General features: G+C 44.5%; 1 protein-coding gene across 1 annotated transcript in view; it reads right to left on the bottom strand.

Annotated features, from left to right (window-relative positions):
* Window positions 1-1,704: 1,704 nt before the first annotated feature.
* Window positions 1,705-13,100, bottom strand: part of SALL4 (spalt-like transcription factor 4) — a 15,038-nt gene continuing 3,642 nt past the window's right edge. The window contains exons 2-4 of the mRNA XM_010569626.1: window positions 5,943-8,477; window positions 4,980-5,287; window positions 1,705-3,858 (exon numbers count right to left, since the gene is read on the bottom strand). Coding sequence (XP_010567928.1) covers window positions 3,436-3,858; window positions 4,980-5,287; window positions 5,943-8,477 — 3,266 coding nt within the window. The 3' untranslated portion in view covers window positions 1,705-3,435. The remainder of the gene's footprint in view (window positions 3,859-4,979; window positions 5,288-5,942; window positions 8,478-13,100) is intronic.

Raw genomic sequence — 13,100 nt, 5'->3', positions numbered from 1 at the left:
CCTTAATTTCCAACCTGTTGACAAATACAGTTGAAGGCAGAGATCTGAATACATAATTACATTCTTATAAATGGTCATGAAAAGGCAGTCAGAGCCCCTCAGCTTGGCACCATTTGAGGTAAAGCTGTAACATGAGCTCAGCCCTCATGGGACAGGCTCAGAGTCTACATTTAAGAGAGAAAGAGACCCCAAACCTCAGGAGCTGTTTGGATGAGCAAACATCAACAGATACTACCAAGGTGCAAAGCCTCAGGACAGCAGGTTTTTTTGGCTTCCTGCTAGCAAAACTGCTCACTTCCTTCTGCTGCTGACATATTTTCATGGCATCACAATACTACTCCGTATCAAGCTATCATGGAGAGCGGGCTTGTTATCAGATGCTCTTTTGAAGCCAGGCCACTTTTTCACAATACCCACAGTTGGCCCATGCTGGAGAGCAGATTTCCCCATTAGGGCAAGGTCTTTAGAGGTGATCCACCTCTCCTGTAAACCCAACACCTCCTCTTTCACACCACACTGCTCCTAGTGCTGCTGCAGTTAGTCCTGCACAGGCAGCACGTCCTGCATGGCGTGCCCAGCACCACGAGCGTAAGGAACCAGCTGGAAATCCAGCCCAAAGTTTGAAGGGACAGCAGCAGCCCTGGCAGCAAGTCCATCCAGGCACCCAGAGCAACGCTGCTCTCATAGCAGGTTGTAAGCTCAGTAGCTGAGAACAGTATCCACACTAGCACGAATATATAGTTTATTTTTACTTATCGCCAGAGAGACCTCTCGCTATACTCCTCATCCGTTGTGGTTCAGGTTACAGTCCCTCCGTTTCCCTGAGGAGAGAAGGGTCATGTCTTCTCTCGCACCAAATATTTTGCCTCCTGGAACTATAGCGCTGTTTTAAAACAACTGCATTCTCTGTGTAGACCAGGTAAGTGGTGTATGCTTTCTCCCTTCCCGCACATCCCCCATGTGTTGTTACCTTTCCTTCTGCTCCTACGTTTATTTTGCCCACCTTCCTGGATCACCTCACGCCTGGTCCTGCCCTCCCCACCCCTTCTTTTTTCATTCCTCCAGAGCTTGTGGTAGAGCTTAGAGAGCAAGTGTTTCTGTCCTTTTTTCCCCCACTCCCAAGCATGAGCCTTGTGCAAGGGGCACCATGATCAGGCAGCACCGATGTTGGAAGGGTGCACCTTAAGGGTACACTGGTTCTGCACCGTTTTCCTCCACTGTTACCTCCCAAGCACAAAATATATTTGCTAGTTCAGGTTGTGAGTATCAGAATCTCAACACTTTTCCATTGTTATCAGGGCTGTTTTCAGAACTCTCTTTTCCTTTGCTCTTTAGGGAAGTTAGTTATCATTTTTTCCATGCAGCCAGCATCTTCAGGCACTGGCAATTTGATAAACTTAGTATTCCTTCCCCTTTCTAGGGTGATCACAGTACAGGAATTACTGCGTGTATTACTGTCATTCTATTCTAGTGTGGGAATCAACATCCCTGGCAAGTATCAATCCCTCTATCAAACCCCAACTGTTCCCAAGAAACTGATCTAGAGACTCCTCCACTGCTACCTCGTTTCTGTTGTTTTAAGTAACAAACTAAAGCACAACCCTAGATCACAGATTTAAAAAGCCACGGAGTGAGACAGGATGCTGCCTATTGAACTTGCTCTTCTGGAGACAAATGCTTTGCCAGAAAAATGTAAGCACTAAGTGTGAAAAAGCCATCCCAAAATTTATTCTCAAAATGTCAACAGAAACGCATCAGTAGATACTCAAAACTACAGAGTTCTTAAAAGTTATACATTCACAATGCAGAAACTTGACAATTGGGATGCCTTTTGCATGGTCTATGTAACAATATCCATTTTACAGTGTAAACAGGTACTGGTATGTTCTTACTTACAAGTCCAGCAGGAAAGGCACAACTCGGCATACAGAGATCATAAGCAAGAATCAGGTGCAACAACATTACACAAACTTTTGGTAATCTGCATTTTTGGGGCCTTCCACAACGGAGACTGGACTTGAAGATTTCCTGCAGTCAACAACTAGACTTCCTTCCGTCGTTCAGTCCTTCCATACCAAATGCTCACCTTCCAATCTGGTTTAGATCCCATTACACATACAGTTCCAGCAGACATTAGAGGAATAGTGAAAGGTCAGTCCAGTAAGTCTTCAGGTGCTTCCACTAATACATCAGGTTTTGGTTTCAGATAGTGCATGGAAGCATCTGCTTGAATCTCAGTTCATTACAGTGGTCATTAATAGAAAAATAGACACTACAACTACAAAAGGAAAAAAATGAGGTAGATAACTTAGAATCCAGATGACTATCCCAGCAACCTTCATACAAAACACATGGATCATTAATTACCATTTTGGTAGAATGCAAGTTCACAGACCACCAAGAAACTTAATGACCAGAGTAGGAATGCCATCCAAAAACCCACAAAACATTTAACCTAAGCATGAATACTTCATATTTAAATACAGGTTTACACAGACTGATTTTCTAAATTACCCAAATGAAAAAAATAAAAATAAAAAAGTCTCTTGCTAAGGAAACCAGTTCCCATGCTTAATTGCAACAGTCACCTGAGATTCCTTGCAGAGCTTTTAGACCTGACTTCCCAAGGCAAGTCTTCCCTTTCAAGAGAGGAAAAAAAAAAAGTATATACATACCCACCCATGCTTGTTTGGGGCTCTCGGTATTGAAATAAAACATCTAGGAAAAACTGCACATCTTTGGAAGTAGGAGTTTGGCACTATACTTGAAGGACTGTCCTAGTAGTAGTATTAAATAAGCAGCAGCCAACAATACAGAAAATTAATTCCTTAGGAGCAGTGATTAAAGAAAAACAGCAACTTTCTTTCCATAGAACTTCTGAGGCAAAAAAGGAATAAAAAAATTTTTTTTGTAGTTTTGATAGCCATTATAGGAAAAAGTACATTCAGAAACCACACAGAGCCAAAAATCCAAACAGAAAAACTATTTCTAAGAGGGTGGCAGACATTCTAGCATATTTACCCGCATTAATAGTTTTCATTTCTCATCAGTAAATAGAAGCTTTTCCATCAACAGTAGGTTGTTTCCACTCTATTCAAACCCCCCCAAGTATTTCACTCTAAACAAAGAGGTAAATATTCTAACCTTTGGAATTTCAAGTTGTAGAAACTTCTGTAAGGCTGTACACATTAAAGTCACACGTAAGAACTACTTTGCAAGACCCGCATCTTTCCAAATAGAAGGAAATCCTATTCTTTATTATTTACTATTTGCAAAGCAATATCATGATTGTACTCTGGGCAACTCTTACAAAGACAACCATAAAATCATTTGCACATCAATAGGAAAATAGGAGGCTGAAGTGGAATCTCTTAAAAATATATGTTTGTGTATATATATATTTGTTCTTTCTGTACGTCAACTTCACTAGAGTTTTTAGCTAACAGCAATTTTGTTCTCCTCCATGAAGTGAGGGAATTGGTGTTTTGGCACATTGTCTGCAGCAGCACCACTGGCCTTCTCCGTATCAGAACCAGTCCCAGACTGGGTCCCATCTATTTTGGAGACTGTAGCAGTATTTATTGCCGAACCACCCCCAATGGTGACTGGAAGGGTAGGTAAGCCACCGCTCTGGATCACCGAGATCTCGTTAGTCTTCATCGCTATGCCATTGCTGAGTACCGCTGCATACTGATTCCATACTGTGGGGTCAATGCTCACTGAAGGAGGCATTATATCCTTTGGAAACATTTCAGATACCTTCTTGGGATCATTCCCCAGCAGAGCCATGGGGTTATCAATTGAAAGCCGCCTTCCCCGCCTGGCAGAGTTATTCCACATGTGAGTTCCTACATGGACCTTCCAGAGGGGAAAAAAGTAAAGAGAATCGTTAATACTGCAGTTCTTTTATTGTATACCCAAGTTCTACTTTGCTTACACCCAAGTTGCTCAAAAGAAGTCATGTATGGTCCATTTGCATTCAGGTAAGTATTTAAGATGGCTAGTTCTTGTCTGTTCTCTTTCTGGCATGTGTAAGATGCAGTCATTCTACTGCCAGACATCACCATGGCTCTCTAGAGTTTACTGCTGAAGTGCTTGTAGGACTGTGTTTTTACACTTACTGTGGTGTTGGCAAAGATGCCCCTCACCCCCGCCAAAAAATAAAAGCCGTATTATTTGCTGTGAACAGACTACATTAAAAAAAACATTAGTTAATGCAAAAAAAAAACCCCCCAAAACCAGAAAACCAAACCCACCAACTTCACCAAGGAATTTGGAAGAGAGGTTACACCTAAGCTAAAATCTTCCACACCACAAACATACTGCTAGTGCTTCCAGCAAGTGACTGTTCACAAACTGCAGAGTATTTTCTCTCCCCATCAGCACTTGCGCAACAGGGCTGAAGAGCCTGAAGAGGTTCTCATGGGAAGCGAGAAGCCTGTGTGAGGGAGCTGCAAGTCCCTTACAGGGCAAATGGATTAATCTGACAATAAGGATAGACTTGGAGCACTTCTTCAGCAAGTGCTTAAACACAATCCCCAAGTACTTTGTGCCATCTCAGGATTATCGTCTGTTTTATCCCTCCTCATCCTGCGTGGTGTTTCAAGCAGCGCAGTGTAATGCATGCATTCTGTAGACATCATTTTGTAGCATTCAGTCTATGAAATGTTTGTGTCTTGACACATCCAAATCCAAATGAAAATAAAGCAATCAGCTTAGTAAGGGCTAAGCCTTCCCCACCATCCAAAAAGGAAAGTCAAGGACAGTAGCAAAGACTTCTGCAGGTGACCTCAGTGCACTGTTTAGCAAGTTGTGTGAAGAAACTCAGGAAGGAGAGACAAAAGTCAAAGGTAACCATTTGAGGAACTAAAAGAAAATCAAAGTTGTCCCCAAAGGCAGGGCAAATACTAGCAATAGCCTTTCCCTCTCTGGTATGACTTTGCCGGACAAAGAGGATCACAACATAAGAGATGACTTACCTTCAGGTTTCCTTTTGTTGTAAAGGCTCTCCCACAGATGGTGCAGGCAAATGGCTTTTCACCAGTATGGGTCCGTTCATGAATCTGAAGGGCGCTGGCAGAGGAGAAGTTCTTCCCACATGTAGTGCAGATATGCTGTTTGGCGGGACGGCAGAATTTCGGTCGTGGCACGAGGAGAGGGGCAACACCAGGGGAGAGAGCTGGTGGGCCAATGAAATGGCTAGTGCTAATGGGACGCTCGCTGGGCATCTCCATTTTTATGAGGGCTGGTGGGGCTCTAACAAAAGCAGCTGGAATACTACTTCGACCTGGAAAGAAAGCACAGATAACGTTTATCGCAACCTCCTTCTGCTTCCAAGCTTAAGTCTGGCTGAGATACCGGAGGCCCTGCCTTTGGAGCTCCACGTACCTGAAGAGCGTGCCTGCAAAGCCCTCCAAAGGCACATGGTAGGGCTGCTATTACACTTGCTAGGGTGCTCCAAAAGAAATCAGTTCATCCCTATTTTTGTTGGCGAGCTTAGGAGTTAGAAAGTCTCACTTTAAGGTCAAATTGAGATCAACATGAGCATCAATGCTAAAGAGCTCAAAAACCCCACAGAAGATTCCAGAGTTTTAATGTCACATTCTTGGGTTAAGCAGTTTTCCATGAAACACAAACATGGATCTTCAGAGAGCTATAGGGAGGTACCAGGTGAGCCCATGAAAGATAGTAAGTGCACAGCCTGTATTTATTTTAAGGACCTATATGCTACCCCTTGCAGGAGATGACAGCACTTAGGTCTTGGAATTTTGAGTCTGACTGAGTCAGGAAAACTTCACAGGGCATATGCTCCTATCCTAATAGAGGAGAAGGAAGAGGGGAAAGCTGAGGAGGTTCTGACTCCTGTTGGTCATTTTAGAGATGGATTTCCTCCAGTCCTGCTACTCCACCCCAAGTTACCGCCAGCATTTCACAGTACTCACCATATTCTCCATTTGCAAAGTGTAACCCAGGTTCTTCTTTAATGACCTTTCGACCAATATTGCCGTAAGTTAAATCCAAAGCCCCGACGACCCCTTCCATTTCTGCAGAATTGTTCTCAGGACCCTCCAATTTATTTCCTGTGCCTGTATCTTCTTGATTGTTGAAGCTAGGTGACTTTGACCTTACGCTCTCAGCTTGGCTGTTGGCTGGGGACAGAGCCTGGAGCGATGCAGACTCGGAGGCAGCAGGACTCCTGCCGTTCTGATAATCTGGATCTCCTGCCACAGAAGACGAATCGTTTGTCATGCCATCGCTTTCTGCTGAGCCATTGTCACTAGACTTCAAGCTGCTTTGCCGCTGCAGGTTCAAAGCGGAGTTGACGATCTTCATTTGATTCTCCAGCGCTGCAATACCAGAGAAGGCGGCTGCCGTGGCTGGCGATTCCGATTGTGCATCGTAGGGAGTAGGAGGTTTTGAAGAACTCCTAGGGCCATCCTGAGAGTCCAGGTCCTCTTCTATCTCAATGCTTTCCACAATCTCGTCTGGGCGACTGATGTCTCCGTTCTTCTCAGCCACAGTAGGATCCACATCAGTATTGTCGCAGGTGTTTTCTGGCATTGGTGTATTGGGTATTTGTCCCCCCATATGCATGCGGATATGCTGCTGCAACACAACTGCGTTTGTAAACTTCTTCTGGCAAATAGGACACGAATGTTGCATCTTCAAAGGAGTATTGGCCCGGTGGACACCATAATGAGTTTTAAGGTTCCCTTTAGTGGAGAAGGCACGGCCACAGATCTTACACTTGAATGGCCTCTCTCCAGTGTGAGTACGATAATGCATTTTGAGCGAGCTCTGGCAGCTCAGCACTCTGTGACAGATCAGGCACTCGTTGGGGTCAGCAGTGGATTTGTCGATGTTTTCAACCAGCTGCTGAAGCTTTGAAGTTTCTGAGCCTTGCTCGTTTGACCCACTTACATGGAAGATGCTCACGCTGCAGGTAGCTTGCGGTGAACTCAAGCTCTGCTCTGTTCCCGATTCATGACCGACCACCCCCGATGAGGAAGAGCCACCCTCACTTTCTGGAGAAGGCCTTGACTGCAGGTCACTTGAGAACGTACCAGGCAGAGACTCCTTAATACCAGCTAGGTTGGAGACGGTCTGAGGTGCACTGGTGGCCGCAGAGGTAGGCAGAGTTGTGAGGAGAGGTTTGCTATCCACAATTAGGTTAGACTCGTCCAATGGCACAGACATGCCATACGGGATTCCAGTGCTAGTGGGAACATTGTCCAGGTGCTCAGGAACCGGGTACGGATTCATCTTTATGTGGGGGTACTTCTCTTTGTGACGCTGAAAATGCACTTTAAGGTTTCCTTTGGTTGTAAAGCGGTTACCACAAATGTTACACTTGTAGGGTCTTTCACCGGTGTGGGAACGGAGGTGAATCTGCAGGGCACTGTCATTGCCAAAGACCTTGCCGCAGAATTTACACTTGTGTTTGAAGAAGGGCTCTTCTGCATTCGGTTTGCTTTCAGACACGCTAATGTTGGGGGGTTTTCCCTTCCCCTTCTTTGAGGAATCTATTACAGAAGAAACGGCCGAAAGCGGATTCTGGAAGATGACGGAGTTGGAGGACTGAGGTAGCAAAGGATTCGGGAACCGAGAAATGGAGCCGGGGAGGCTTCTGCTTGCCTCTGGCTTCAAGGGGAAGGAGGAGGAAAGCCCAGCAGCCAGCGAGCTGGCGGCCGCAACACCAGTGTTAGAATGAGGTAGTTTTCCTTGCTTCAAGGATTCCAGTGATAGGCTCTGGCTTCCAGCTTTTTGTCCGATTAAAGCAACAGCAGCCGACAGCTGCTGAGACATGTGAGCGCCCAGAGCTTTTAGTGGATCAGTAGCAGCTGCTATAGAAGGATGCAGGGCATGGGGAGCCATCATGGCAATCTGAATGCGAATTTGCTCCGTCAACTGAATTTGCTGGAGTTGCTGCTGCTGCAAACACACGAGCTGCTCCAGGATCATGGGGATAGCATTAAAACTGGCTGCTGAAGAAGAGATGGCATCGGAGGTCCGCTGGTTCACAGCCACTTTAGTGCCGCGTATCGTCTGCAAAGTCACATTAGTGTTTGGTACTTTGGATTTTGGTAGATAGCTTAGCCCAGGAACCGCAGGTGTGACGGGGGGTTCTATTTTAAGGTACATTCCTCCTACCGATTCAGCATCCATTTTTCCCTCTCTCTTTTCCATAGAGCCAGGGCAGCCCTTTGCCTGAATGTCCTTGCGTGTCCTGCTATCCATTCGATCACTTGGAAAGCTCCCTAGAGAAGCTTCAGAGAAGCTTTCCGGGGGTACTGTTCCCTCACTGTCATTCATGATTAGAACAGGTGGATTTTTAGTGCAATTTTTCTTATGCTCAAGGAATTCAGAGAGATCAAAGAATTCTGCACAGCATTTCTCACAGATTTTAGTTTCCTCCGTGCGGCACCTTTTGGAACTCATTTCACCATCTCCGTCACCTGGGACGTCTTGTGGACTCCCTTAAAATAAAAGAAAGTCAGATTATTAATAGCTAGATTTAGACTGAGTATTTCCTATTCTTAAGATCACCCACTTCACCTGAACTGCAAGTTAAAGATACAAGACACTGGAATCAAGCTTACAGATCGATCTGAAGTCCTGCTCTTTGTTTTGGTGCCAATTCATTTGCAGCCCCAAAGAAATGTGCATTTCAGTTCTGTTTTCCATAAATATAAAAGGAGTCTCACACAAGGCTCAATGGAAAGAGGTTTATCGCAAATCCCTTTACACAGGTAAAAAGGGAACAGTGCCCGCAAAACAAAAACAGCTTAAAAGGAACACGACCCAAGAAGACAGAGAAAGCATCATAACGCTGAGCAAAACATCACATTGGCTTATTTTTTTCTTTCTACTTCAGTTTATAGTTCTCTGTTAACTGTCTCTCAGAAATTCATGTAAGACTGTTAACACAGGAACTTCAGAGCAGCTCTTAATTGTACACTGATCTATTAAACAACATTCACTCCGCCATTATGGAAGTAATTACTACCGAAGAGGGCTGACAAAAGCAAAAGTAAGTCCAATATTAGCTTTTAAATACTTCAAAAGCACGCTCACATAAAACCCCAACCTCTAAAAAGCCTCAGTAGTAAAGAAAAGATTAACTTACAGAACCCCACACAGAGGTATGAGCCTACATTGATACTGAGGATAGATTATTAGACAGTGAAGCAACAGGTCCTCCTTGCAAAACACGCAAAGTCATTGCAGACCTGCTCGGGACACCCTGTTTAGCTGCATCCGCAACGCACCCGCTTTTTGGGAGGGGGAGGGAAAGCAAAGCTGGTCTGCAAGTCCACTCCTGCCCTTCCTCCACCCGTGCCCCACAGATTAGAGTGAGCATAATTTGCACGCGGACAAAAAAAAATAGCATTCAGGGAAATGTCAGAACGGGAAGAGAGGTTAAGAGAGATTCTAAACCAAAACAGGATGTTTTTGCTCAGTCTAGCCATCCTTCAAACAACAAACTTGTGCCCGGCTCGAGGTGGGCAAGCATTCGGGGCACGGGAGGCAGGAGTGTTTAGGAGGTAAAACTTGAGGCTCTCACAGCTGAGAGGGAAGCAGGAAGGACTGCAGATGTATTACAGCCCCCATCAGGTGAAGCATCCTGTAATTCATATTAATTGGTCCAATTTTGATGGGTGCCAAGGGTGCAGTAACCAAGTACTTCACCTCCCACGCACCCAGCAAGGCACACTACAGACCTCACCCACAATGGAGAATTTCTATTACGAGATCTCTTCTATTCAGGTCTTGCATCTCCAGTAATTCTCCTCGGGGCTCAGCTCCGGTTCCATCTTACTAGCCCACACCATTTTACAAGGGGAACTGTAGAGTCTGCAAGCACAGGAGCTATTTGTGGCTTTCATTTTAAAAGTGTAACTGAACCACACGTCTGATACACGTGTATATCCTGTACATGGCAGGGTGCAGGGGAAGCATGTCCAAGCAACAACTCAAGTACCACCTTGACTTACTGTTTCAGGGTAGCATAAAATCCTTCTGTAAGGGAGGATATTGCAAACCTTGACATTTGTTAGGTTAACAAGGGTATTATATGTATATTCAAACTTCATCTGTTTAATGTTGAGTGTCAGAAAGTGCACATTAAAGTTTTTTCTTAAAAACCGGCTAGATCAATTAAAAACCGCAAGTATCAGAGGCCTGTTGTGGTATAGTCAGCAAAGCAATAAATCCCAATCTATATGTATGCAATTCTGTTAATCACGTCCACTTCAGGGTTACAAGTCCTTGAACAGGGAGGAAAGGTGTTCTCAGCACAGCTATGATCAAAACTGTTTGCATCCCTCATATCTAAACAGGGAGAATTAAATACTTTCCCTGCCCCCCGGTAGCCCAAACAACTTCCACAAGTGAAGGAATCAAGTAAAAGCATAGTTTTAGCATACATTTCCCAGCCCAAATATCATTAAATCGGTGCCTCTAAAGTTGATTTAACTCTATGGAAAAATATACAGATACCTAGTCTGCAAACAAGTACAAGTAGCACACGATTCAGAACTCAGTCAACAAATAGGGTCAACTGAGGTCAAGAATGGATGTTTTTGAACTCATCTTTGCAAAAGTCTGAGTAGATATAATGGGAAAGAAAGGACTGGTGTTGAAAAAAAGAGACAAGAAGCCTCCATAACTACTCTGTACGCTGACTCGAGGTCTTTACTTGACTACTTTCCTAACTATTTCCATCCATCCATCCAGCAGGTATTTCACAAAATAAGCTAAAACATCAAAACCTCTTTTCCAAATCCTTTAGCATTTAGGGCTTTAACAGTCTAATCTCCCAGGCCCAACTATACAGTTTCCCCACATTCCAAAATAACCTTAGGTTTTACTTTAGAAAGCACAAAGCTCTTTCTTCCACAGTCTCTCCTCCGTGAGCACATGCATTTCACGCTGCAGTTTGCACCTCCGCAGTGCCCATGGAAAATGTTACAAGTGGAGTAGAAACGCCTGCATGAAAGACTGTTGTTGCCCACCCCCAAGGAGATATTCAAGGATAACTATGTCTAGACAAGTCCTCAAACTTTAACTGCTTCAAAGCATACGATCATTTATCTCCCTTCCACTGATAGTTCCTTCAATTTTTTTCCACCGATAGGACCGCGCTAAATTCAAAGCCCCCTTTTTCCAAACTCCAGCACAGCCCATGCTCATAATTCTGAGGAGCTCCAGAGGTAACTTCTCTGGTCCTAAGCACCACCTCAGAGGAAGGGACTCCAGTAAACTGAAGGCACCTGTGTTCGGCAGCAGCAGGCAGGTTAGCAGCCCTGCCCCTGCCTGCCCTCGCTGCCACTGTCACACATCTGAGTTTCCAGCTCCTCTGTCTGACAGTAAGGCACTAGCTCAGAACTCCAAATAAATTTCAATTCCCAGCTTGTACCGACTTGCTTCATGACAAGTAGGGAACAGTTATGCCTTGCTTTCCCTTCTACCTTAGAAAGAGTGCAATAGCTTTCTCCATCTCAAAAAGGTTTGGTTTTTTTAAGATACAGTCAGTAGAAGCAGGATGCTTGGTTATTGTGTAGTAGCCGGAATAATAAAGGAGCGATTTACTGTTTCTTTAAAAAAATCCCCAAGAGCTTCTCTGAAACTCTTCATCTTGATTTCTAGCTACATCCTCTCCCCAGGCTCGAAGGAGCAGCGAGCGCCTGCAATCAGAGCACCTCATTTACCCCAAGCCCCGTGCCGCCCTGCCCTGCCCTCCCCCCGCAGCAGTTCTCACTGACATGAACTTAACGGTCCGAAATCGTGGGGTTTCTCTGCAAAGAACCCTCCCCGTGCAGCTCTGTCCACATACTGTACGAGGATTTACCGAGGAGCGGAGAACCCTGCCACAACAATCGCTTGTGCACTTCATTTAACCCTCTCCAAAGGCTTCCCAGGGATAGGACTTCTACTGTTTTTTTTATCTCCCCACCCCCGAATTTCAGGAATGTTATCTCTCAGCATCTAGTTATCCAATAAGTTAGAAGAATGCAGTAAACCCAGCAGGGGGGTTAGATTGAATCACTGGCAAATGGATGGAAAAAATCCACTATTGTGTAGGACAAGGCGGTCATCGACAAGGAAGGCTGATAAAATCCACACAGCTCGAATTAATTTTTCTTTTTTAAGGGAACCAGTAAAAGAGGAGTGAAATAAGTCTGGTTTGATGGGATTTCAAAAAGGGCGCTGCTGGTCTACCACTCATCTGAGCAATGTGACTTTTTTTTTTTCCCCAACTGTGATAAAATTATATTTCACTTGAATTGGGAGGAAATGGCCAGAGCTCAAGCTCCCCCCGCCTTCTTCCCCCCCCCCCCAAGAGTTTAATACCTTGGGTGAGCTTACTTTTTCCACAGACTACATTTGATCAACTATTTTTACTTTAACATTAACATAACCATGCACTTCCCCCAGTTAAAATTAACTCATGAAGGATTAGCAAGTATCCACTCCAGCCCTAGATGTGAAAACCCCTGCCATCAGCTCAGGCATCGTGCTCCCCTTTCTTTTCTTTTTTTTTCCCCCCTGTTCCCAGCTGAAGAGCTAGGACTTCCACGCACCTTAAACTGTCCAAAATTTCCCTTCTTCTCCCACTATAAAACACCATTTAAAGCATTTACTTTAACTGTAGCTATGACAAAACCACTTCCTTGAGTAAGCAAAATACACAACTGATTACTTACAGAAATATTCCAAAGGCCTTGATGTTTTTCTACACTGAGTTTATCAGCAGCATTTTTCTACCCAAGAACGAGCCAGAAACGTGTTACACCTAACAATTAGGATTTCACGTGCTTTCAGGTTCTCTCTCAAGGCTTTTTTTAAATTTTTTTTTTTAATCTACCTACTGATTGACCCTTTTGTTTACCCACCTATTCAAGAAAAATATTCGGCCAAGGGCAGAATAAGCTATCATCGATAAACGCTTCTGAGGACCAAAAAAATTTTAAAAAAGGCGTTCGAACACGCAGCAAAAGTTACCATCAGAGGCACTGGCTTCAAACAGAGGGCATGGCGCTGGTTGCAGGCCCCCGCAGCCCCGCTCCCTCCCCAAGCCCTTTGAAAGGGCTTTTTTT

Source organism: Haliaeetus leucocephalus, unplaced genomic scaffold, assembly GCF_000737465.1.
Source record: "Haliaeetus leucocephalus isolate CR32 unplaced genomic scaffold, Haliaeetus_leucocephalus-4.0 Scaffold273, whole genome shotgun sequence".
Classification (NCBI taxonomy): Eukaryota; Metazoa; Chordata; class Aves; order Accipitriformes; family Accipitridae; genus Haliaeetus; species Haliaeetus leucocephalus.
The sequence above is the reverse complement of the archived record's forward strand: the minus strand, read 5'-3'. Positions and strand labels throughout refer to the sequence as shown.